This window comes from Cydia splendana, chromosome 8, assembly GCF_910591565.1.
Source record: "Cydia splendana chromosome 8, ilCydSple1.2, whole genome shotgun sequence".
In the NCBI taxonomy this organism is placed as follows: Eukaryota; Metazoa; Arthropoda; class Insecta; order Lepidoptera; family Tortricidae; genus Cydia; species Cydia splendana.
Genome location: NC_085967.1, coordinates 1,519,759 through 1,546,511, shown reverse-complemented (window position 1 = coordinate 1,546,511; position 26,753 = coordinate 1,519,759). Strand labels below are relative to the sequence as shown.

Genomic DNA, 26,753 nt, shown 5'->3' with positions numbered 1-26,753 from the left:
ATTAAAAGTATTTTAAACGAAAACAAACGAGAGAAACCCGTTTAAAATAATTTTAATAAGGTACACGTTATTTAAACAGAGCTGCTCAAGATTTCAAAATAAAGTTAGCTCGTGTCGTTCTGTGCTAAATGCCCGCAAGCGGAGAAGAAAGGGAGGAAAAAAAGAGGAGAACCGACCTTCTATAATATTATTGGAGAATGGGCAGCCAAAGACGCTAGTACTTATAAAATCTGCTAGTAGGTATTTACTATCTAGCATTAAAATATCATTTTGATATCAAAAATTGAATAGGTTTCACTGTCTAGACAGTGTTGATGATGAAAGAATTCCAACATTTTAATAATCATTCTCCATTCACTTTACTAACCTGAACAACTTACCCAGGCAAGGGCTACTGCTTCGCGGGCACCTGCCCCACCCTGTCCACGCAGTGCGCCAACATCTGGGGCCCGGGCACCACGGGCGCCGACAAGGAGTGCTTCGAGCAGTTCAACTCCAAGGGCGCCGTGACGGGGCATTGCGGGAAGGACAGCAATGGATACATCAAGTGTGAGATGGAGTAAGTTGATTGGTTATCATTGGTGATTCTGCGATGCTTTTTATAGTCAATAGCTCTGATTGTAGCAGATCACTTTTACAGTCTGAAAAGTCTATTTTAAATTAAAATGAATAAGTAAGTATTACATTTTAGGAAATTCTACTTATTACGCATATCGACTAAACCCCACGATAAGCTCAATAAGATTTGTGTTGTCGGTACTTAGACAACGATATATTTTGTTTATTTATTTAAAAACAGAAAATACCCATGAGTCAGGAAAGAGTATCTATTGTTTCCCAAATAGTTTTAAGTCATAATATATTGTTTGTCCGAATTTTCGTTAGTCATAATTGGTTTTTCTCAGAAACGCGTAACAGTTCAGGATTGCCATAAAACAAACCTAACCTAACCTATCTATAGAATAACCTTACGAAAATCTTGAAAATTTAACGATTTCTGTTTTATGACTAACAATAATATGACAAGTTATACATTATGACTTAAAACTTTATGGGAAACAAAGGGACCCCGTCAGGAAATATCCGTGCTCATCACACAAATACATGCCCTTACCTTATACCGGGATTCGCACCATGTGCTTCTTACTCAGGGTCACTAGCGACTGTCCAGATATAACGTCTAAAGTTACGTAATTTTTTATAGAAAAGGAGAGTAACCATTTCTTATTGAATCGAAACTTAACTCTTTCATGGAAACAGTTGTAATAACTTCATACCCTTGTTCCTAAACTGAGGAATTGACTAACAACTTGTCATTTTTCTACACAGGAACGTCAAATGTGGTTCACTGCAGTGTCAACTAGGGAACCGATATCCCGTGGTGCAAGGCATGGACGAGTACTACACAAGGACAGTTATTACCATCAAGGGCACTGAATATGAGTGCAAGTGAGTACCTATTATACATTATGGCCGAAGTGCCTTCTTTAGACGGCATGACTCATGTTTAACGGCATTTTGATACCTTATTAGGCTATATATATCGCAAAAAAGGTACTTCAATTTGTATAAACATTCTAACATGCCAAGTACTTATATTAAGATACTTATTAATATCCCCAAGATAACTTACCTAAAAACTCAAGTTCGAGAAATATCAACCAATGTAACTCTTAAACAAAACTTTCAGAGCTACGACCGGCCTGCCCGACCACCCTGAAATCAGCCCGCTGGGTCTGGTGAGCGACGGCACCCCGTGCGGCGACAACCTCGTCTGCGTCAACCAGACTTGCACCTCCATCTTCCCGTATATCGACCATACCAAGTGCCCCAGCGGGCATAACAACAACGAATGCTCCGGGAAAGGGGTAAGTTTCATCTTAAAGAGCAACTATATCTAACTATCTGTACTAATCCTGGTCACGGCATCCCGTCGACAAGAGATTTGGTGGCTTCCTCGCTCAAAGCACTAGTATATATTGCTTTTGAACGAACGAATGCTGCTTAGTGATAAGCAGATAGATAGATGGTGGTAGAGGTGGTTTGTATATTAGTTTAATACTTTTATAAACGACCACACTTAGAAGATCTTTCAAAATCTTTCGGTAATAAGTGGAATCAGTATACTTAATGAATTAAGTTGATTCCTGTCCCAAATGAATATTCCGTAACCACTTTTGTTCTGGATATGAACGCCGTATTTAATCATCCATAACCTTCCTCATCCCAGCGGAAGATTCTGTTTTAACAATTTAAATACAAATACAAATGCGTTTATTTCATTACTTTTTACATAAGTTCTTAGGTATAGTATAAGGGTTAGGTAGGTAATTAGTCCATCTTAGGTATAAGGAGTAAGTAGGTAAGTATTAATCTAAACATTGTGCAACAAATTGTGTAAGTAATGAAAAAGGTGCGGGTACAGCTTGCTGAATTTAAACCCGCCCTTGGTCAGCTAATTGGAATGGTATTAAGATTAAATAATATTTAAATTATTAAATTCACATAAAAACAAAACATTAGTATTTAACAATAGTTTCCTTACGGGGTACTTAATACAGAAACATTATTTAATAGCATATGTTTCGTGTGGTTAGTATTTACCTAAAAGCTAACTTTATGAACGCATCCCTCACGGGGCTGGTCACGTGTATATTCTCAAACTCTTTTTGATATGGTTTCCACCTTGTTTTGACACGACCTTGTAAGCGATTGTCATTTTGGCTACGCGGCCAGGAGTTGCCTCATGGCATTCCGCTCGCACTTATTGGTGCGCGTGAGATACCTGATAACACGACCCAAGGTCGTATCAAATTGATAAAAACAGCATCGGCTTTCCAGTCTTCATTCGTCTGAAACTGTTTAACGCTTTTGTTTCTCGGATACCGGACGGTATGGAATATTTAATTGTGAAATTTCCCTGTTTACGATTCGAAATATTTTTCATTAAAGCTCCTCGAAACGTCGGGTATCCGGATGATCGCGTGAGAAGAGATTTGCATTAATAAAACTATGGTGGAATACGGGATTGTTGAGAAGTAATGTTTCCGTTTTGCTGCTTTAAGTCGACTAATTATTATTAGACACATTTTTAACTGAGATATATAGGTATTTAAAAAGCTTGAAAGCCTAAAACATGTTTCGGTAATATTTCTTCAGCGTACATAAGGTAGTGTTGACCACCATCGTCAGATTTTTTTTCTAATATATGGATACAAAAGTCTACAAAAGCAAGTCAAACGCATATTATGTTCAAATTATAATGAACAAGATTATCGTAATGAGAAGGGAGGCATAAAGTGTTTCAAGTTTCAATCCTCACGACTCGACGTGTCCTAAATATATATATTGGGTCTGGATAGCCACTTACTTGATTGGAAAAATATGAATTAAGCCTTTATTTTAAACAAATTTATACTTTATACTTTGAACCTAAAGCTTATTTTACCTTGTCTTCCGCCCCGCTACAGTTTAGTTACAAAAAGAGAGTTTTTACTTTATAATAGTTTGAGTGCCGGCGGAGGCCGGTGTTATTAAATTTTTGCATTCAAACGTCTCGGTAACGAAGTTCCGTGCGATTGATGTGCATTGTTTGATGCGACATGTTAAAACTTCCATGAAACTGATACACGTACCTAACTGATAAACTTGTAAAGACCGATTAGAAGCCACTATTATACAGAATATTTGAAGAGCCAACTCGAACGTGCCCACGACGAATTACGTCGAAAACAAAATGGCCGCGTAACTCAGAAATCATTCCGTCTATTACTTCACCGTCTGTGGTGAAATTATGAATAATCTTTTTCGCTATCTGGACATATATGGCACTCTAGTTAATAATGTAAAACATGAATAGTACATTATTGTCGAGGCTCGGAAGTAGCTACTTGCAGTCTGAGGATTCGTTTTAAACGGACGACCTTGGGAGTCCGTTTAATTGAATCCGAAGCCAGCAAGTAGCCTTCCAGCCGAGTCATATATAGTGCTTTTCTCAAAAATGGTGCAAGAAATATAAATATCATAGAAATATTTTACAAAAGCAACTTTCTTACGTATATATTTTCACAAAAAAAAGTAGAAACAATTGAAAAAATTTGCTTTGCCGCCTTTTTATTTTTTTAATAAAAAAATAGAAGTGTATTTTTCTGCCGAAAATACGTCAACCTATTTGAGACAGCTAAATAGTCGCGGTACTAATCATCTGTTTGGCTGTTTAATGGGCCTGTGCCTTCATTTGATATGGCCATTTGAACTTTTAAAAAGTTTGGAACTCGACAAATAATGGAATTTGTATGCAACATTGCAGTCCCAAAATCGAGACTGCAATGTTTTTAACTTTTTAATTTTTGACTGACCATAAACTACGCGCTTCGCGACCTATTTTTTAAACGGCAAAGTCGACTTTGCCGTCCATTTTTGAGAAAAGATATTTTGATAAGTTTAAATTTCCCGCAGTCGAGATTGTCCCCCAGTGTATCTTTTTTTGTTTGTGTGCAGTGTTAAGAAAAGTAAAATATTCATGTTGTATTCTTATAATACAAATCTATTACCTACCTAAAAAACGCTCCTTTAATAACCTATTTAATGTTACCTACGCATTCGAACCCGGACAGTACAGTCAATGTTCAAAATGATCTTGACGCGACTATTGTTAAGAGTATTTATAAGAGCGTGTCAAGGTAATTTTGAACACCTCGCCCGCTTAGCAACTTCTGCTGCTGACTGTACGCCCCTCCCGTTTATTCCCAATTGTAAACAAGGTCCACTTCGTTGCTATTCGTTCCCCATAACAAGGAATAATCCGGGCCCGCAACCCGCCGCCCCGTGTATAATTGGGACGCCTGTCCGTACGTCACTAATTATAAGTTGGGCTTCCTTTTTCCTTGTACGTCGTGGGCCATAACATAAGCGATGTGCGAATGACAGAGAATTACGTGAAATCATAATGGCTATAGACAATATTGGCGATACGTACGGCTACCATGAGTTGACACTTGACGTCTACGCTAGCGGCTGCGTGAACTCGATTCTTACTCGCACTGATGTATTGGTGCGAGGAGAGTACGGCCTATGTGACGACTAGAGTGACGCTCGCCGGGGTAAGCGTTCATGATAAGGTGCAGTGCGTTCAGCCAGTAGAGTTTTTGAAAAATTGTCGCGCTTTCTTAGATCATAATACAATTATCAAAAAATATATATAGCAATCTTGAAGCTTTTCTCTAGTAACTTCAGTGATTCGAAACCTGATTAAACAACGTTCGTCCCATAGAAAACAACCTGTAGCTAATATGTAACATGAAAATTGACAAAAAAGACAACAAACAAAATCGTATTCTCGTCACTTGCAACTCCTAATTCCGCTCGGACTTAGGCCCCATTCGCACGACAGCTTAAAAAGCGTTGCGTTAAAACCCGACGTTGGCGCTTTTTTACCGTTTCCAATATTTGTGTTCATATGAACGCTTAAAAATCACTTGTGAGTCGTACTGCTACGTACGCATCTCAGCAAAGCCATACTTTATTTGCTATTACGACGTATTATTTGAATATAGCTTGAATATTTCAGGAATTTGTAAGCATAAGTTGACATTTTTAAGGTGAAACTAATAATAATCTTGACGATTGACACCAAAAATTGACACTTGACAGCCAACTGACAGCAGCGCCGGCGCTTTTTCAACGCTTGTGAGAACAGGTACACGGATTTCCGTATGGTCTATTCAATTTGACGCCAACGCTCAACGCCGAAAATCGAACAGTGCTCGATAAAAAAGCGTCGCGCTTAAAAACCGCCTTCGTGTGAATACATACATGGTTATCCATTTGTGTCATTCAAACGCTTTTTTAACGCGCGTTGAAAAAGCTGCCGTGCGAACGGAGCCTTACACTTTGATAATTAGCATCGCACACCGAATTCCTAACAAATGCCGCCTTAATATGAATAATTAATTAATTAACTTTGTTTTAATGAAAATGGAGTTTGGCATAAATTCCGTAATTTTATACACTGTGTTTTTCTTTAATTCAATTTCAAGTGTATATTTCGGAGCATAAAATACGTTAATTTCTCAAAGACCTATTCTGATTAACTTCATTTTGAATATAATCAATAATTTGTTATTATCTAATAAGGCCCTTACGAGCGTGTAGGCGGAGCTATGAGGTTCGCGAGATCTACAGCTCACAGAGCGACTAGTTTTACTGTGTAGTAAAAACAATCAACATTAACACGAGAATTATGGTTATAAAGATAATACAAAAAATATATAAAAATAAATATATTTAATTAAAATAAAATAAAAAACATAATTTTCTTATAGAGGTAATATAATCAAATACTGTCTGAAGATGCATAGATTGTAGAAAATATCTACTAGTAAGATAAATATCACGAGCATATTATTCATTTTTTTGTAGCTATCGTGAAATGAAGTGGAAAATTCCAAGCCTCCTCGCGAACCCTACTTCCCTGAAAACTTTAACTCTCAACAACTCGCTACCAACGGTTTCAGACCCCTGTTTCATCCGTCAAAGCACAAATTACAGGGAACTCAAACTTTTCCCGTAGCACATATCGTCAACCTTTTTGTAACTGAACGCGAAATCGACTTGCCGAGCCGTGTAGCATGTGCAGGGACGGGCAACTCTCGGTCGCAAACTCGATTGCGAGCTTCAAATTCTGTTACGATCCTACGCTGATGGAATCATAGTAGGTACGGCTTAGCATTGCAGGGACCCTATTTGCATATGGATAAAGGTTTCCTTCTATTTGTAGACAAACATTTCGTGGAATGTTTCATATCGTAGAAAACTCATATTCTGTTATGTTATTTTCGAAATGGTTCCTATATAAAAAAGTTAGTTAGTTATAAAGTGACGTCACGATTTGTGCATTGTGTACGATTTTAAAACTTTGACTGTCGTTTCTGAATTTAGTATTGCTTTAATGCAATGGGTTCCAGACAGACATATGATCCTCAAAACAAACGGGATCGACTGATACTATTAAAACCGGCCAAGTGTGAGTCGGACTCGCACACGAAGGGTTCCGTACCATTATCTATAAAAACGGTCACCCATCCAATTACTGACCCCGCCCGACGTTGCTTAACTTCGGTCAAAAATTACGTTTGTTGTATGGGAGCCCCACTTAAATCTTTATTTTATTCAGTTTTTATTATTTGTTCTTATAGCGGCAACAGAAATACATCATCTGTGAAAATTTCAGCTGTCTAGCTATCGCAGATCACGAGATACAGCCTGGTGACAGACGGACGGACGGACGGACGGACAGCGGAGTCTTAGTAGGGTCCCGTTTTACCCTTTGGGTACGGAACCCTAAAAACTAATCACCACCATGAACTATTTCAGTCCACGACTTATAAATCCGTTATTACGTTTGTTAAATCAGCCTACAATTCACCTAAGAATATGAAGTATGCGCGTGGTTTTACTTCAAATGTACTTGACCTAATTCGCCGCCGTATTTCTTTTTAGGTCATTCCTCCTTCCTTTGATACAGTAGTAAGTACAAACTGCACAGAAATGCGATATGCACCTATTATGTGAGTATAATAGTTAGGTAATAAATAAATAAATACTATAGGACGATTTTACACAGATCGACGACGGAACACGCAACGGAAAACCGCCCCCCAACCGTAACCGTTGCCGGGCGTCAGATCGTCTAAGATGCCTCGTAGCTCATAGAGAGGCGAAAGACGTGTCGAGTATTGTTCTTTTGGTGGTGGTTTGTTTTATTTATTTGCGTATTTATTTTTGCGGGGTGAGGGTGGGAACATTAATTGCATGTAAAAAATAGGCAAGCAAGTATAACGGGTTAGCTTTGATTGACTAGCACGTTATCTTTTCGCAAAGTGATATTTTGGTTTATATAATATGGATTTCCGCAAAGTAACGCCTGATACTATTCATTAATAATTTCCCTTACCAGGATTCTAAACCGGGACCTTCTGCTTCGTAGGCAGGGTCACTATCGACTGGGCTAGGAGGCCGGTGCAGGATGTTTCATTATGTCTGACCATGCTTTGCGATCTATTTGTTCCTTATTAACACACAACAATGTAGTAGGTACTTTTTTTTCAGAAATCGTCACATACTTAGGGCATACTGAAAATTCCTGGACTGGCCACTTAGAAAAAATTAGTCTTATATATAAGAAGACTTATTTCAGAAATCCAGAAACTTTCAGTGTGGCCCACGTATTATACTTTACATATCAAAAGCTATTTGAATAATTTATCTACTGAATACGACTTCTATTGAACTATTTAAAGTATTAAATCATAGCAGTGATATAATCATGGAAACTAAAGACAATTCTAACTTAATTCATATTAGGTATGGACTTAGAACTTCGCACCGCTCGTATGCATTTAAATAGTAGTAGTTAGACGAACTCTCACTCAATACGATTGCCAATCTCCCAGTATAAGGAAATAGCAGCCACAAATTGTGACAGCAGCTGTAGCGTAGATGTCGTATACGTTTGTCCAAAACTATCTCATAGAGCTGACCTGCTATGTTTAAATTAAATTATGATTACAGTATGAGATTAATTCCATTGGAAAAAAAATTCTAGGGGGAAAACCCGAGTTTCCTCAATATTACATACCCCAGAAATTATATAACGCCCAGATATTTACCTACTTTGTTAACTACCTCAAAATGACCATCTATCAGTCATTTAAAACAATCCTCTTTAAATTTAATACCTGAATCAATATATTCCATGTTTGCCACTACATTCGCCTGAGGACCATTCCCCCGGCCCATTTATAGTAAAATGAAGGAACTTAGTATGAACGTATATGATAGTTAAGGCCTTTTGTGTTTGAGATATATAGTTTGACGAGCTAGCTAAACTTGCGCGCCATCAATTGCCTAACTCTCTCCGGCATAATCCTATGCCACAGTCAATTATGTTCTAACAGTACTGATATATACTGACCACATCACCACAGCGTTCAATAGACTATAATATTGTTAAGATGCTGAGTCTTGAGCATTTACTTGTTATGAGCATTATCGCGAACAGAATGTATAGCGTTCTTCAAACAATTCGCCGAATCTGCTTAAAAACTGCGTATGTTCAACATTCTGCTCGAGTATATCAGCACCTTCAGGGAAATGGACACAGTTTATATAGGAAATGAAGCTACAATCTATTTGGTTTTTATAATAATTTCATTGCAACCCTCTATTAAAATTATCTGAGCGCTCAACGACTCAAAAATCTAGTCAAATAAGTACCGCTTAATATGGTGTCGTAGGTGGGTATTTTACTTTATTTTTTTAGCTTTAATTTAACTTACATTTTACATTTCAACAAACATATTGATTTCTCCTTTTTTATTGTGGGACGTACCACAACCTATATATGTGACTTTGATGTGACTAACCTAACCTTGATATGTGAGATTCCGCAGTCAATTATTTCATTGTGATAGACATCTGTATATAAGTATATATTATTTTCTTATATCGTAGTCTAACGAAACTGTTCTATATATGCATATAGTTTTAGATTTTATTTGTCTTACTGTCTCTCAACTAGCCACTGCGGCGTCGCTAGTTCAATTTGTAATAGTTTAATCTGATGCGATTCGATTCAGTCAGCGGATTAGTGCCTATGTCATAGAGTTAGTTTCTATTCTCGATATTAAAAGCTAAGTTAGGCGTGCTAGGAAAACTTAGGTCTTGAATTGAGTAAGCGAATCGGAATTTATTGCCTCTAACTTTTTGTGTTCGAAAAGTCGTTAAGACTAAAGTGGCGGATCTGCGCGTAATCGCCTTTTCATACAAACGTAGCAAAGATAATAGATAGTATAGAGGGGTCCTGTCATAGTAAATTTTGTAGTCACAGTAAATTTACTGCCATCTATCGACACACGACTAAAACTCAAAATGAAAACGTATAAAATTATCAAAAAAATGTATATATATGGATAAATGATTTTATTATTTTTATATCACTTTGACCTATGTTCATTCACTGATATATATGTGTTAAAATTGTTAAATATGAAACGGTGTCGTCACGCCATCTAGCCGAGTATAGGCTAAAGGTGTGTGCGCCATCTATCCGAGAATGACTTTTTCTTGATTTCCGAGGCACGTTTTTTCCTTAGACTTTATTCATCTTATACGAATTAAGTTACATAATAATATGTCTTTGAAACGTAGTAAAATATTTTGACACAATTTGTTGTAGGTATATCAACCACAGCTACCCCTACGTTTAATTTTTTTCGAATTTTTAATCCTAAGAGTTAGGAGCATTTAAAAAATTTTATGTAATGTGTTTTTCTCTCCTAATTTTTACCCTAATCAAAAAATCGAAAAAAGTTAAACGTAGGGGCATTAGTTATGGTTATTATTCGTCCAATTATATAAAAATATTTTCCATAATGTCAATATCCAGGGAGGAAAATCGGGACTGCGTTTGTATGGAGAAACAGCCTTTCCTCTTAAGGTGCACTTAGTTTAGGTCCTTGCTCGCTGAGCGTTGGTGCTAAATATACATCTCTGATATAATAATGATAACTTTTTGACATTGCGGTCAAGTTCTAAGATTTATAAATCTTGTGTTGTACCGTTATCAACAAATATTCAGAAAGCAAAATCATAAATTCTTAATAAGGTTCTTATACAATTCTCTCTGGCAAATATCTAATGATTTATTGATAAGTTATTGTTTAGGTCGATGTCTGAGTGGGCGAAATCCGAAATTAATAAAAACAGTAGGGAGGAACTTAAGAAATGTTGAGTGAGGGCAGAATCTCATTAACCTATCGAAGAATCTGGAGAGAGTTTCTTGGGTAAATTAATTGTTTATTTCAAGAATAATGAATAAATACTGTACTGGTGGATCTTAATACAAAATCGTATTGTAATGCCTATAACTCCCGGATAAGGCGAAATAGATAATCAATACCAACCCGACACAGACAAAGTAACTAGGGTCATCTAAATTATGTCTATAACCGCAGTCCATTCAGAAACGAGAATTCAACACCATTACAATGTTAATCACTAAATCACCTTATAAAACAAAGTCCCCCGCCGTGTTCTAATGTTGTTTACTGGAAATCTGGCATTACCCCGAGGGAAGGTGTACTTTGGAAGAAGTACGGCTTACCCCACCGTTGGACGCCGCTGCTTCAAAAATGCGTTTTCAATATAATTTCAATAGGCCAAATGGACGATCGAAAATAAGGCCCCGTTGTCGGATTATCGCCCGGATTGCTATGGACTTTCGGCCCTAGTGGTCAAACAAAGTTTAATTGAAAGGGTTCCAGCCGTTTATTATAAAGTACTTACGTCTGTTTGCGGGCCGGCAATGTTTGTTTTTGGCTGCTTTTGTTATTTCTAATTAGCAGTTGTGATTAGGTACTTAATCGTAATATTATGTACTAGCGTTTTTCCGGTAAGTATGTTTATTTGATACTTCAACGGCCTACCCACATGACAAATATAAATCTAAGCATGACGCCTAAAAAAACAATAGGTATGTTAATTGTGCATGGATAATTCACTAACAATTTTATGTAATTTTTTTATGTAATTGAGTGAACTTTTGTTATATCTTCTTGAGAAATAAAGATTCATTCTTAAACCTGAAAAACCAATTCAACAATCCTGTGTTTCCGAGCATATAAATAAAAAGCTAAAAGCAACAAGCCCCCTAACATATTATGTTTTGTATGTTTTCACATCACAGCTTTGTTTGTCCTCGAATAACGAACTCGTAACAACCAGACTGCCGGAAATTGAAAATCCGACCTATACGAAAACTTTTTATGTACCTACCTATTAAACATCGATAACTTTTCTAAACTCATATGTAATCCAATCTTGTCAATACATATTTTACTTTACCGTTACAGATTAAAGTTTATTTTTCATCGATTCTATGTTTAGTGAACGGATGATGGATATGAGGGCCGATATTAATTGCTTAAGCGTACAGTTTCGTTTTAATTCGGGAGGTTAACCAATTACGTTCAATCATATATGCTCCATATGATTGAACGTAATTGGTTGTTAATAAAGAAGTGAAAAGCGTACACAAATACCCTTTGGTTCAACATGAGATTTAGGTATATTATCCAGTATACAGGGTAATATTAGCTGTGTTTGAAGATAAGACGTAAAGTGTCAATAAAAGAGCGTACTCCCGCTATCCATAAGCTAACGCCATCTTAAGATGGAACAGGAGCTGAGTTTTAAATATTTTAGGTAAATAATACCCGTCTCGCTAACGGAAGCGGCACCTAAAAGTAGTGCGATAAGGACAAGGCGAAAAATCCTGCGTAAAAATCTCAAAAATCGAGGTTTCATACTCCTCTGTTTCCTCCTCCAAAACTTAACCAATCGTAACCAAATTTGGAAATCTAAATGACTATGAAATTATCTGTGTCGGACCGTTTTGCTTTTGTGGCTAATTGATATCAGTTTTGAATGCCACGTCTCTCATTGCGGCATAGTCAATTAGGCCATTTTGGCCATTTTTGAAGGGCTCTAGCGCCTTAAAAAACAAAAATATCAAAAAAAGCATAACGGTCCGACACAGATATTGACAATATTAATCTGTGTTGAAAAAATCATTGCTCTAGCTTCAAAAACCACGGAGGAAAACGAGGAGTACGTTTGTATGGAGAAATGACCACTCCCGTTGGCTCTTAAAGGTCGGCAAGGCATCAAAGTCATGTCTGTTGCACCGTATGGCTACAGCTATGGTCCAAAACCAACTTTTTTGTATGACGTATTATTTGAATGACTAAAATAAGTACTCTGACAAAACCAAAACAACATTTAGTACTGGTGTTGTGGGCAGGGGCCAAATTCGACATGGACAACCTATCAGATTTGGCATCCATGTCAAATCAACAGTTGATTTTATTGCATATTGATTCTATCAAGTGTTGATTCTATCAACTGTGGATAATATCATTTGGTACAACCAAAACTCAACTCTAAACTCGTAGCGGTTCGGTTTGGTTTGGTCGTCACCAAACTGTAGATTGCTAATGTCAAATTACGTATTCGAAAACTTATGATTTTTTCCCACATCAACAGGAGATCAACACGATACGTCAAACGTTGCTTGTCGAATAGGGGTCCTGATCATAGATATTGATCATTTCGTGAAATGCCACTTTTCCATGATGTGGCCAACCGATCATTTCATGAAATGATTGGCACATCATGAAATGAACAATTCTAAGATATGTACACAACTTTGATCAAAACCAGTGATCGCTATGGTTTTACAAGACGTAAAATATTACGTAGGTAAGTAATGAGTCGTTTTACGGTTCACTCTTTTCGACACTCGCCGAACAGCCGTTATGTTTAGATCCCGAATACTTGACTGGCATGTACTAAAATGGCAAGAATAAAAGAAAGACCTTCAACTTCATTCCCCATCTAAACTCCCCCTCGTCTCCATTCCAGATCTGCTCGAATGCGAACAAGTGCGTCTGCAGCCGCGGCTGGACCGGTCCAGACTGCTCGCAGCCGGATGCCCTGCCCCCCACCCCCACCGCCTGGGTTCCCGACAACGCCACCAAGGCCGCCTACAACATGACCAAGAAGGAAACACCGTATGGTGAGTCGATGCCGGTTACAGATACGACAGAAGTTAGGTTAGGATCTATCTTAAAGTGCAGCTTAGAGGAACGGTCTGTCTTATCTCTGTTTTTACAAGATTTTATTTAATTTGCCCGATTAGTATGTAGGTAAGTAGGTATGTATGTTAGTTTGTTAGTGTGGGTCAAATCTTGGAAGCTAAATCCGACCCACTTCCCAATTTCTGATTGAGCTGAAAGTTTGCCTACAATATTATGATGACATTATGGAGCTGATCTGATGATGGAGACAGGAGTTGGCCATGGGAACTCTGTGATAAAACAACGCAAACTAGTTGTCTTTGGGGTTGTTAGAATTCTTAATGTGTATTATAGTGTAAATAACATTATTTGCGGTATTTGACGTCTGTCACTCACAACAGCAATACTACGTAAAATGTTTTGCACATCGAAATCACAAAGGAAAACAACTGCACTGCGAACGTTTACGTTCTACGTCTTTTTTTTTTAATTTTAGGGTTGGCCGGACTCCACCGTTATGAATCGGTAGTCGTCTAAGTAAATCGATATGAATTTTTCATTTTTCTTTTAATAAAAATAAGGAAAAGGTGGATAATTAACTGTAAATATGGATATATTTATCGTCACTTAACAGACAACAAATTTGACACCGAAATAACATAAATAAACTTTAAAATAGATCACCAGTTAGTTTCAATTTTGACAATGGGTGCGACCTACTCGGTCGGTGTATTAAATACACCGACCGACCGGTAGCTTGCGGGAAAACCATATAATTCTAGCTTTATTTAAATCTCAAATAAAAATTCATTATACGTCACAATTCGATACCTCAGTCTACGTGCCATCCAATCGTAATCGCTTGCTGTGACAATCGATTTGCGTTAGTTACATCTCTATATACGTCAGTCATAATGTGTCAAATACCGCAAATAATGTTATTTACACTATAGTTACACATTTGCCCTGCCTAAGTCCATAAGGTGCAAATGTACAGTTCAGCGATATTAAAATCTGGAATGAAAAAGCAGAGCTTAAAGGATGACTCACGCTAGACCGGGCCGGGACCGGACCGGAGCTTCTTCGCTTCGTTTTCTATGGAAAGCACTACGTGATCATCGATCATTGGCATCTTGACAGATGATTGTTGCAGCGACAAGTTATTATTATTTTATTAAGAAGAAGAGGTCTGTGCGCCGTCGGATATCGGAGGTGCGGCACATATTTCATCGATCAGCCGTCATAGAAAATGACATGTCGGACGCCTCGGCTCGGGCGCCGCCCGGTCTAGCGTGAGTCATCCTTAAGAGTGTGGAATCACCACCATAAACGTAAACTTACATAAGGAAATGGGCAATGAGTATTCGATGGTAATTATCTATTTTACCAAATAGCTCCGTCCTCTATGCTATACAGAAAGATATATTTAATTAGGATGGTACTCTTAGGAAGCAAATTAAAATATTTTATGAAAATATTTTAATTTGTGTCATATAGATACACTACGTACTATATAAGTTATAAACTGAAATAGATGTACTTGCCCTTGAGGAATTGCATATACTTGAGAAATATTGACCCGTGTGGCCAAGCGGTCCAGGCATCTGCCGCGAATGCACCGGACGCTGTTTCTATTTCAGCCCTGGGCACTAGAGACCTTGGTCACTCTTTCTTTCATATATGTGACGATGATGACATCTGTTTCAGTTTAGAAAGGTATTCATAGGTACTGACACGCAATTTTATGTTTTTTTTTTGTGTTTAATAAAAAATAACACTTTTTAACACAGATTAAAATGTCTCTCATATTTCAGAAATCTGAGGATCAGATCATGCTTCAATCCAAATTATTTAGCCATTTACATTAGCAATAATGTTATGTTATTTGCGTTTTGGTAACCTACAAATAATATGACATGACAATCAGAAACAAGTTACAATTATGTACGAATTGGATTACCCATTTGTTTACAAAATTACTGAGTCATGTTTCCAAGACAGAAATCTTCAATTTCATGAGTAACTTTAATTTGTATGACTAACTTTTATGATTCCAGGTGTCTTTGTATGTGTTAATATTCCCCCTACTAACATAATCTACTGTTAACTTGAATTGGCCGCAAAAATCCGAGCACTGCTTTCAAAATCCAAAATCACGTTAATTCAAATATAACTCACATTCTATCCTCAAAGGAAATTAGCCGGGTTCTGACGCTATCACGTGACGTCAAATAAAATGACGCTATAGCGTTTAGAAATGAAAATTTCTGCAAAACACAATGTCTACATGACATTCGTATTTACAATTTTAGCCTTGCTTAGCTGCGGGAGTTACAAAATGACGAATTTTAAGCAGAATTTGATTTTTTTTTTCATTCTATTTGGAATCACAAATATAATGAACAAAAAGTTTCAAGCCCTGGTAGAAATTTGTAATTTTCTAATTCCACTATAGCGCTAAAACATAAACCTCAGCAAATAATGCTGCTACACGAAACAAAATACTAACATACTTAGCTTTACAATGTGTTGTCAGCAAAATCTCAATATACATATATATAACGTGTGGTAGAATTGAGAGCACTGCTCGGAGGGCCTCGGGCGGCGCCGGCGCCCTAACGCGCGGGACCCCTTTTCCAGGTGAGCACGCGGCTAATAAGATGAGCACCATGAACATGGTGATATTGTTGCTCGCGGTCGTGCTCTCAGTGTTCGTGGGGTTCGCGTGGATGGCGTACTGCTTCAGGTAACGGCCGGTAACTCGGTGTTGTCGCACTGTCTGTCGCTCGTGCCTGTCCTGTCGTGTCGTTTCGTGTGTTGTCGCCGGCGCCGCCCCGGCACGCGTAGGCCCAGCCCGTTCGCACGGATTGGAGAGCGTTTTAGCGGAGCCGTTGGTGCTAGCTGTGATATTAGGTAACACTGGCATTTCTAAAACATAAACAGACTGTCATATTCGAATCTTAAACTGTTTCAAGTAGTTATTTTATCATATTATGAAATCTTTTATTGGATCAGTATTGCTTACCGGATCCGTAACTCTGTCGTTTAACACTGATGTCACTAAGTAAAAATGGGTCCGCTAAAAACACTCTCGTAAACAGTATCTGTGTGAACGGGTTCTGACTCCCTTTTCTTTGGGCGCAGAGAACTACCACGGCTCGAACACGGTGTTCCTCGTGGCGGTGCTAATGTCTGTGGTAGGGGGGGTATTCATAGTATTTGCCCTGAGCGCTCTCTGCTACAGGTCAGTCGTAGTACACAAAAACTTCTCCCTGTGCCTAAGGTTAGTGAGCAGAAAACAGACCAAAGGTAGTCTTTAAGAAGAAGTTTAAATCGTCACCTTCGTATACTTGTATGTTTATTTTAGAAGTTAGCGTTGGTGTATCTGTTGGTTTTTACATCGGCAAGGTTTTTTTTGTTTATTTTTGGACAGTTTTTATGTCATTTACGTTGTGGTCGTAGAGCTAGAGTTGGCGGGTGGCGCGTCGAGGCGGCGCGGCCGCGGCCGCTGTCGGCGCGCCACAACTGCATTTGATCTGTGGTTCTGTGTCCGCGCCGGCGGCCGGACCGCGTCCGTCACGCGCACGCGCCGACTCGCGCGCACACACACGCGACACACACACACATGCATCGCCGAGCGAGGTCACGCCGTCCGGCCGCCTCGCTGCATGCCGACAAGGCTTTCCTCGTTGTACTCGAGCGACACCTTCTCGACTCAAACCCTTAAGATTCTGGGCTCTTGGATGTATGCATTGGCTTATGTGAACTGTGACTCGTTTTCGTTTCCTTTCTTGGTCGCGATCGCGTCTATATCTTCCTATGTCAGAACCGTCACCTAGTACCGCATTAACCGTATTGCACTCATGTGTTGAACAACCGCAGTTACAGAGACTGGTCACAAGCGTGACGTCCCTGCGAAGGATGGTAAGTGGCAGGTAACTATCGTACCGCCACGCAAGGTATGTAGTATGTACCATTCGGTAACCACTAACATAGACAACTCATCTATTAGACCTGTCATGTTAAGGAATGAATACTTAAGTGATAATAGGCCGTACTAGATGGCGCTTACTCGGCACAATATATTTTGTGGTCCAGTAAAAGAACCAGAAAATATTCAGCACCGTATCAGCGCTATCTAATAGCTTTTGTTATCACAGCAAATCTACTCCTTGGCGTAACACATCTACAAGTTGAGTTGTCTGTGTCACTAACAAACGGACTGTAGAACAATTGGCGAAGATATAGAACGCTCGACTCCAATGTCACCAACCACTACCACTACCACTAAAATCTATAACTATTTGCACGAGAAGCGAATGTGCGATGCACGGATTCTTCTTTCAAGCAGCTGTCTATCTAGTTAGAAACGCCTAATGTTACTATAAGGAACCGATAGGCTGTTTCCGGTAAAAATGCTTCAACATCTTTAAAATCATAAGAAGACATTCAAAAACTAAGTTTGCATGCATGAGGCATTTCATCCATTCATTCAGTCTTAATTTTACTGGAAGGAACCTATACATCTAAGCTAAGATCAATCTCTTGAATATCTGTTTCCATGAAACATCAATTCCCATGAGGAATGAAACGAAAAATTTAATTTAATCCAAATCAAAAATTCTCAATTTTTCGAAATATCCAAAAGCACCAGTTTTGCGCAAATCAAAAATAAAAGACACATGGCGAGGAACTGGACATGATACACACACAAACAAACATAAAATCGATACGACCAATTCTGATGTTAACCGGAACCTTCGACCTGATCAACTCCTGTTCCTCCCTGTATTCGATTCGATTAAAAATTTGAACTTCGGAAATTCACTCCCGTTCGCTTTTGGTCAGTAGCTTCGTAATTGTATCTTCGTATCTTGTAAACGTAATCGATTGATCTGAGTGTGCGTTCCACGCCGCGCCCGCATCAGGAAAAAGAGCACCATGCCGAAGTACGACCCGCCCTACGTGAAGAAACCCATCGCGAAGAGTTTCGGCGCCGGCTCCACCACCAGCAACAACTCTCAGGAAGACATCTCTTTAGAAGGCGGGAAGATGCACTCCTTCAACAATACCTTCAGGTAATCCCTTCTCCTTGGAACTTCTTTTATTCTGTTGAAAATTCTATTTGTTTCTTCTGATTATGTTGAAAACTGTCTTTCATTGTAATCCCATTTTACCAGAGATTTCTTTTAGAAAACTTTGGTAGTATCATCATTATTTTGTATCCGTTTTTTTAATCTCGTTTCCTCTTTTTATCGGGTCTGGCCTCGAACAGAAATCTCCTAAGGTACGTCGAAAGCTTGACGCGAGGTAGTCTTGAAAGCGTCGCACCGCTCTGCAAAGTTTTTCTTGCGCACAAACATCGCTTTTATTACATACGCTTATGTGCCAAAATGCTTTGGTGAAAACTGCAGAGCTGATCGAAAACGCTGTAATGGATTTTCCGTGTGTTCCTAGTGACAGAGCACAATCACACAGGCGTTCAGTGACATGCTTTGTTTCCAATCCTTATTTAGATCAATTTGTTTTACAATCTCTAGATTTTGGATTCTTGTTTGATTTTAGTCCACCTAAGGTTTGGTTTTGCACATTATGAATAGACATCACTGCCATGTAGCGCTTGGCCTGCTTGTCGTCAAGTGCCGAAAAAAGTTTTGAATAGACTAGAGTGTGACCCACGCTATCAACAGAGCTAATAAAATTCTGGCACATTTAGAGAAACATTTTTGGGGTACCTATTTGAGAATTAAGATAAATATAAAACTTTGAAGCAATTTCACGAGTGTAATTTTTGCCCTCTTTAGCCGAGGTGACTCCCAGCGAGTAATCTTCAGACACGGGAATCACATGTCGGGGCCTGGCAATACTAGTAGATATCCGTAAGTATCTACTCCTCAAAATCTATGGGACAGTCTGACAAATCGATTTAATTGAGGTATACAAGTTTTCTGCTAAGTCAATATAATAAAATACTTTAAAAGATAATGAAAATACTTACTTCGAATCCAAACTACCAATCAAATAAATAAAAACACAGCGCAGTCAAGAAACGGTTTTACTTAGCATGATTGATTCCATTTAACATCTGAAAATAAGCAATAACCATGACTACATTTACATTTCAGTCATTAATAAAGTTCTGTTCTTTAAATAGATTTTTGGTGCATTATTCAAATCTCAATTTGTTTAAAAAAATCAATAAAAATGGGTCTTAGTCTGCGTGAATAGTATTTTATCATGATCCCTGCTTTTATTTGCGTAGACTTCAGTCACCATCATCGTACATGCCCAAACCATCGGGGCATGCTTTCATTTTATTGATGACAGTTCATTTAATAGCTATAGTACTAGGTTTTGGCGGAGTGAACATAATCCCTAGACCCCTGCGCAATTAGCTACGGTGAAATATGTTCTGCTTGTCGAATGGTCGGATACATTGCAATATTTTGTCTGTTACAGAGATCATAAACAAATGAAACGTGTTCATTCGGGTAGTGAGGACGAGCCTACGCATTCAGGTAATTCAAAAGTGTATCAGTCATAAATACGTATAAGATCTAGTAAATTGTTAATAAATTTTCATTGAACATCTAAATGACGAAAGCAATTGTCGACATATCATTCTCCTGAAAATCGTAGTTCAAGACCAAAAAAAGTAAGACAATGTTGCCACTGCAATAAATTTTTACATAAATACAAGACGCGCTAGTGAAAAGTGGCAACATTGTCTTACTGTTTTTGGTCTTGAACTACGATTTTCAGTTTATGGTTCCTGAAATGAGACATGGTGGAAAGAGGTTTTTGTTTATTTTTCCGAAAATAACTCAATGTTTCATTCCGTATTACTTCGAAATGGGAATTCAACGTTCTCTGAATCATCAAAATTAAACGGTTGTAGATTAACTTTGAGGAGGTTAACAACTGCCATCTGATTGTTACATTGAGTCTTTATTTTAGATTTAATTCATTCCTTTCCGTCTCTTTCCAGGCGAAGAGGACATCGCCTTCATCGACGTGCAAACCAACTCGATGGCGAAGGTGCCCGAGAAGGGAATACTAAAGAAGCACGCGTACGGGGCGGTGGACGGGAAGGACAAGTGGGGAGACGACAGTCAGAGCGAGCACCTGGAGGCGGGCTCGCAGTCCGACGGCCAGGAGCCGGCTGGCGCGGTGGCCGATATGGAGTATAAGTTTAAGGTAACTGAGAATATTGATATATTGATTGTGATTACCATGGCACTCGTATGACCGTCAAAGCAAAGTCTCAGCATTCGATGCTGCTGAGTTTTCGTAAAAGCCCTTTCTTATTTAGTCTATACCTAGTCTATAGGATCACAAAATCAATCAATTGAAACCAAACTAAGTACGTTGAATAAAATTGTCTCAGTAGTTTTAAGTTAAATGATACCTAATCTTCCTTAAGCTTTGCCGTAGTAACTGGTTAAAAAAAGAAAGCATCAAAAAGTTAAAAATAAACTTTCCATGAATGCGGCAGTGCACCACTATAAATTTAAGCAATATAAGATACGTTACCTATTCCTAAATCTCATGAACGACGCATGTTTCCAGGATTTGAACGGCTACCACGAAGGTATCATCGTGGCGCTAAAGACTGCAGCAGCGCAACGCGCCAGCGCCGGGGGCTCCGCCGTCGGCTCCGGCGACCTGCGCGCGCTACAAGAATACGAATACAAGCGCGAGCGCGCATCCAGCGCGGAAAAGATCCACGAAGCGGAACTCAGGAGACAGAGAGGAGGCGAAGAAGAGGAGGACGACGCGCCGTCTTGTGGGCCCATTAGGATCAGGAATTTGGAAGATTTGATTAGGCAGCTGGAGCACCACTCGAGCAGGCACATGAGTCCGTCGGGCTCCGAGGATATAAGGATGTCGGAGACTGAGGCTGATAGGCATTATAGGATCGAGCCTGGAGAAGTGCCAGCGTAAGTTTTTTTAAATTAAATTTTACGTGCGAGGTTCTAGATTTAACATCCGCTTCCGCTTATACGTTGATTACACTGTAAATTAAAATCCCTTTTAGGCGCCGCTAAATCGAATACGCAGTGATTAATAACTGTGCGGCATAAATATATACTGTCTAAGTACTCTAATGAGTAGAGTACTAACATACATACAATAGTTCGCGCATGAACTCAATATAAGTATCGTTTTCGTTCGGATTCTACCAACTGCGCCAAGTACCTAAAGGTAGGTTTATGTTATTTTAGCACGATCACTGCGCTTATTAGTGGCCAACATACGTTGCATCGGGTTTTTCGACCCTTTGCTTTGCTATGAGGCTGTAAGGTAGCATGTACCTAAAGAAAAATACGTATCAATCAATTTTCAAAGAGACATCCGCTACGCAACCGACGACCCGCTTCTTTCTTTACTTATTATTTACGAGCCTATAGTGTCCCACAACTTGGCAATAACCTCCCCCTCTTCTTCCACTTATCCCAGTTTTGTTTTGACTTACATCTGGCTAGTATCTCAAAAAGGAGTCCAAGTTATCCCGCCATCGCCAATGAAGTCTGCCGGATCCCCGGTTTGACTCACTGGGCGACTACTCCGTGGTTATCTTGGCCCCCGAGTCATGCAGGAGACATGACTAACCCGGTCCCCATTTTAACTTCAAGGTACATGTAATATTTGAGTCTTACTCATTGCAGTAACCGCTGCCGCGGCCGGATTCCCGGCGAGGAGGAGTCCCGCTTCGGCTACCCGCGCTTCCGCGGCAGCGGGCGGCACCACGCGCCGCTGTTCCCGGGCCACATGCACCCGCACAGCCCGCACGCGCGCGCGCCGCCCGACGACGACGCGCTCTACGAGACGGCGGACGCGGAGCGGCTAAGGGACGCGCCCGATAGTGAGAGGTGAGTGCGCTTTGCCGCTTGAAGCAGTTTTTTACTTGTTGTCGATTTATTTTTATAGGTAAGTGTTTCATCCTGCCTTGCCAGCCTTTAAGATATCCCATCTTAAAGGCTGGCAACGCACTTACAAGCCCTCTGGTGTTGCGGGTATCTATAAGCGACGGTAATCGCTTATCGTCAGGCGATTCGTCTGCTCGTTTGCCGTCCATATCATTAAAAAAATACAGAATAAGTTTCATATTCTGTACAATATAATCGAAATTTCACCAGTATGTTTTCCTCTAACTTCCAAAATCGTATGGTATTTCTGTAGCTCAAACTACATACCATTTCATTCCGCCGAAAATGAGATCTTCGAACCGACTAAACTTTATCTAAATATAACTAATATTTATGTTAATTTTAATTTTATATCAGTTTAAATTTAATAGCAGTAAAAATTGACAGCAAATAAAAAATTGGGCAACTTAGGCTTCCCATAGATAAAGTTTATGCCAGAGGCTAGTGAACATAATGGCAAAGTCCATACAACGCCTCGTGTCTTATCATTGTTATACGATAGGTGGCGCTATTTACTATTCTTGCATAAGAAAACTTACTGCTATTTATAGTTATGAAATTATAAAACATAAGAGTTGATTCCTGAGAGGTGTTAGAAACACACAAATATACAAAGCATAATAAAAGCATTTAAGAAGCTGAACTTGTTTGATACTTATTGCCTATAGTGAGCTCTCTGAGAGGATTCAAAAAGTGAAAATTATGTGGCCAAAACACAGTGACATGTTTTTCCTGATATTGAGCTGTAAAACTGACCATATGTATAATCTATTTATGGGAAACCTAAGTTTAAACAACTGAGTTACACTCGAATAATACACATCGCTCAAGCTTTGCATTTGGCTTTTTTTCCATTCCAAAAATTTTATTATAAAAATTTTGCCCCGTAAATTCATAGAGTCGATTGGCCTTAAAATCCAAATTATATATTAATACAGTTTAAAGAATAAAGTAGATATTAATAGAGTTATTTTATTGCATATCTAATTTTATTGTACACACCATATTAATAACACATCATAAACACGACATTACGCGGGCTCCAGGGTCTGGATAATATGTGATTAGTAACGCTTTAAACCTATCACCAAAATTATAATGAGATTAATCTCGAATTTCAATTTAAAACAAAATAGAGCCGGGAGCCCGCGTCCACAGCCAACACACGCCTCGACTCTCCGTTCCTCTTCTCTATCATTTTCTAGTGATGAATTTATTCAAGCTCAACAACAGTTAGCCCGGTGGGCGAGTGAAGACGCGGTGCCGGCGGCGGCGCGAGACAGGGAGAGAGAATACTTCCCGTCGCCCCCCGGCAGTTCCAGCAGCGACGCGACTATCCGGCGCCCGCTGGCGCCCGGCGCGAGTGGCGCCCCGGGCGCCCCGGGCGGCCCGGCGCCGTCCGCGACACCCGCGTCGTCCTCCTTCCCCGAGTACAAGCACTGACCGCGCGCTGCCGCTGCCGCGCCACCGAGCTGTGACCGCGCGCACGCATTCTAAACCTTTTAGACGTAGTGGTACGAGGTAGTCGCCTGCGCGGCGCCCCGGGCGCCAACCCGAGCGTTGGCGATTTCGCGAAGCTCGATCCCAGCGTTTTAGCGTCGATGAGATAACCCTGTTGAATTTAAATGTTCGGAAAAGTACTCTATCCGAGTCAAATTTAAGGCAAAATCTATTACACCACATTTTTTGATAAAAACTTGTCTATCCTTTACCATAATAATAATTACTAAATGTCTATGTCTATCGAACATAAATCGACTGAACATAACAAAAGACGAAAACTCAGATCAGAACATTTTAAATTCGAGAAAATGGTTAGGGTTATCTTTTTGACGCATATTAATGACCAAATGTGAGTGTAGGTTAGAGCGTCATTATTTGAGATACCTAAGGAATTTTGTATTCAGACTGCCAACGGTGGTACAGATTTTAAAAGTTCGATATTTGACGATATGTTGAATCACTACAATTTGGTATGTAAGAAAATATTAAATTTGAGAGATTAATGTTCCGTGAATACTGTGAATAAGTGAGTCTTATAGTTTAGTCATATATCGTTTAGCTTTACTGAAATGTAGTAGGCGCAATACTACTACAACCAATACTGCCAGTAAGTAAGTGAGACTTATTTGATGTGTGAAGTGGAAAAATGTGTGTCAGAAATGACCCAGTAATCTATCGTTATTCCGTATTTGAGTTCTAATGTCTGATGAGGACAATTAGAATTCCAACATTATGAAATTTACATAATATTAAGTTGTGAAGGGCGTTCATGTTAATTCGAGCCTTGTATCTATTTTTTTATTGTAATAAATTACTATTCACCGAAGCTCGCGTATGAGAGTAAGTAATTAAAATTAATTAATATTAAATTTTCCTATTTTATAAAGTAACCAATGAAAAGTGGTCTATAAGGTAAGCAATATCACCAGCTCCACAGGGTACAAGGAACATAAACGCATTACGCTAAAAAAGCCAACACTATTCAGTTTTAAAGTTTCTGAATGCTCACTTTGTAAAAAAAATATTGTGTGGCACTGGTATTACTACCTCTAGCTGTACAAAGTCAAAATAAATCGGAGTAAAAATAGATAACTGATGAATTGCTAGTCCTTCGATTAGGATAAGTCGTGTGTGTCTATTTTAATCTTCATGAAATCGCCAACTCTCGTACTAGCCCCGCGGCGTGGCGCCGGGCGTTATCAATTATTGTATGCACTGGGTTCCAACAACGCGGGTGCCTAAGACGCCTGGCGGTTGGACCCCACAGGCGCCACGGTGCGGGCCGCGAAGGCGCCCGCGGCGGCCCCGCGTACGCCTTAGGCTAATTCGATGTAACATGTTGCACTGTTAGGGTAATCACGTTACGAATAGTTAACCGTTAGAACACAATAATATTTCACACGTAGCTAATGAAATAAATGAATAGCGAATGAATGTAGGAGGCGCAGCGCAGCGCCATTCCGCTGTGAATACGTATGTAGTTATTGTTAGAAAATCGTGTACATATACTGAAGTATGAAGTATTAAATGCACATTTATTATGATTGACTGACTATAGGAAAATTAGATTAAACTGTTGAATGTAAGTTGAATGAAGCGCGCCGCGCTCTTCTGTCGCAGTAACTGTTACGTTAAAATGTTTAATAATTATATTTGTTCTATTAATATGATACGCTTTATAACTCTTATCTCTGTTTGTAGCGGGGCTAGGGCGCGGGGCGCGAGTGCTAGACCTAAGCGTAAGTTAGAGTAAGCTCGTCGTTTTATGGTAGTATAAGAGCTGTGCGGTGTCGAGGTCCCGCGAGGCGTGGAGCTCGCGTTCGATCTTCCGACCGTCGGAGCTCAAGTAGCTTTGATTTAGATAGGCTATTAACAAATTGAACACTTATTATTAAGCGAAGCTTTAATGTAACGTGTGTTAGTTTGAAGGATGTCGATATTCGATGCAGAAGGCGAGCTCAACGTCTGGCCCGATGGCGATGCGTTTCTTGGTTAGCCTAAGTTAAATAAGTTGTGAAGAGTGCTTGTCAGACTTGCTCAGCGTGTGTCGAGTATCGAAGTGGGCGAAGAGCAACCGTCCCGGAGTCACCCCGGTGTGACACCGCCACGGTATCATTACAGTTTAAACTCTCTGATCAACCCTGCGCGTACAGTATTCCACGTAAGTATCAAAACACTGTAGTCCTTGCAACGGCAGGGTCGCCATGATGCCGTGGTCGGTGTGACGCCTCTCCGAACACGCCCCACTTCACACTGCGTCATTTGTTACATCGCGTTTAAGGAATTTTAAACTAAGCAACATAACACCAATATCAAAATCAAAGTTCAAATTCCTTTTTTATACTCTGTTGTTTAAATTGACATGGCAGATTCGTAAATAAACTTATTATACTTACTCTCTCTCTCTCTCTCTCTTTTCTTTTTTACTTGTGTTATATTTTAATGAGAAATTTTAAAATATCCAAATGTAAGTTTATTGGTATCCTAATTGTGTGCTTGAACAATATGTAGGTAATATTTAGTTAGTTATACGCAATATTGGGGAAAACAGATAAATAACAAAAATTAGGAATGCGTATTTTATTTTGCACAACTTATCCATGCTATAATCAATGTAATGTACTACAGTCAGCAGCAGAAGTTGCTAAGCGGGCGAGGTGTTCAAAATTACCTTGACACGCTC

At 39.3% G+C, this 26,753-nt stretch overlaps 1 protein-coding gene across 11 annotated transcripts in view; it reads left to right on the top strand.

The window, feature by feature from the left end:
* LOC134792614 (disintegrin and metalloproteinase domain-containing protein 11) overlaps nt 1-26,674 on the top strand; it is a 721,926-nt gene extending 695,252 nt beyond the window's left edge. For 3 of the 11 annotated variants that reach the window (XM_063763848.1, XM_063763847.1, XM_063763855.1), the window contains 13 exons: nt 385-559; nt 1,330-1,449; nt 1,691-1,868; nt 13,483-13,636; nt 16,782-16,920; nt 18,566-18,715; nt 18,913-18,924; nt 19,442-19,516; nt 20,097-20,155; nt 20,626-20,834; nt 21,207-21,577; nt 22,307-22,510; nt 23,773-26,674. In XM_063763848.1, coding sequence (XP_063619918.1) covers nt 385-559; nt 1,330-1,449; nt 1,691-1,868; nt 13,483-13,636; nt 16,782-16,920; nt 18,566-18,715; nt 18,913-18,924; nt 19,442-19,516; nt 20,097-20,155; nt 20,626-20,834; nt 21,207-21,577; nt 22,307-22,510; nt 23,773-24,010 — 2,084 coding nt within the window. In that variant the 3' untranslated portion in view covers nt 24,011-26,674. Of the gene's footprint in view, nt 1-384; nt 560-1,329; nt 1,450-1,690; nt 1,869-13,482; nt 13,637-16,277; nt 16,384-16,781; nt 16,921-18,565; nt 18,716-18,912; nt 18,925-19,441; nt 19,517-20,096; nt 20,156-20,625; nt 20,835-21,206; nt 21,578-22,306; nt 22,511-23,772 lie in introns of all 11 variants that reach the window. The other 8 variants (XM_063763851.1, XM_063763850.1, XM_063763856.1 and 5 more) reach the window with 8 other exon arrangements.
* The last annotated feature ends 79 nt before the right edge of the window (nt 26,675-26,753 follow it).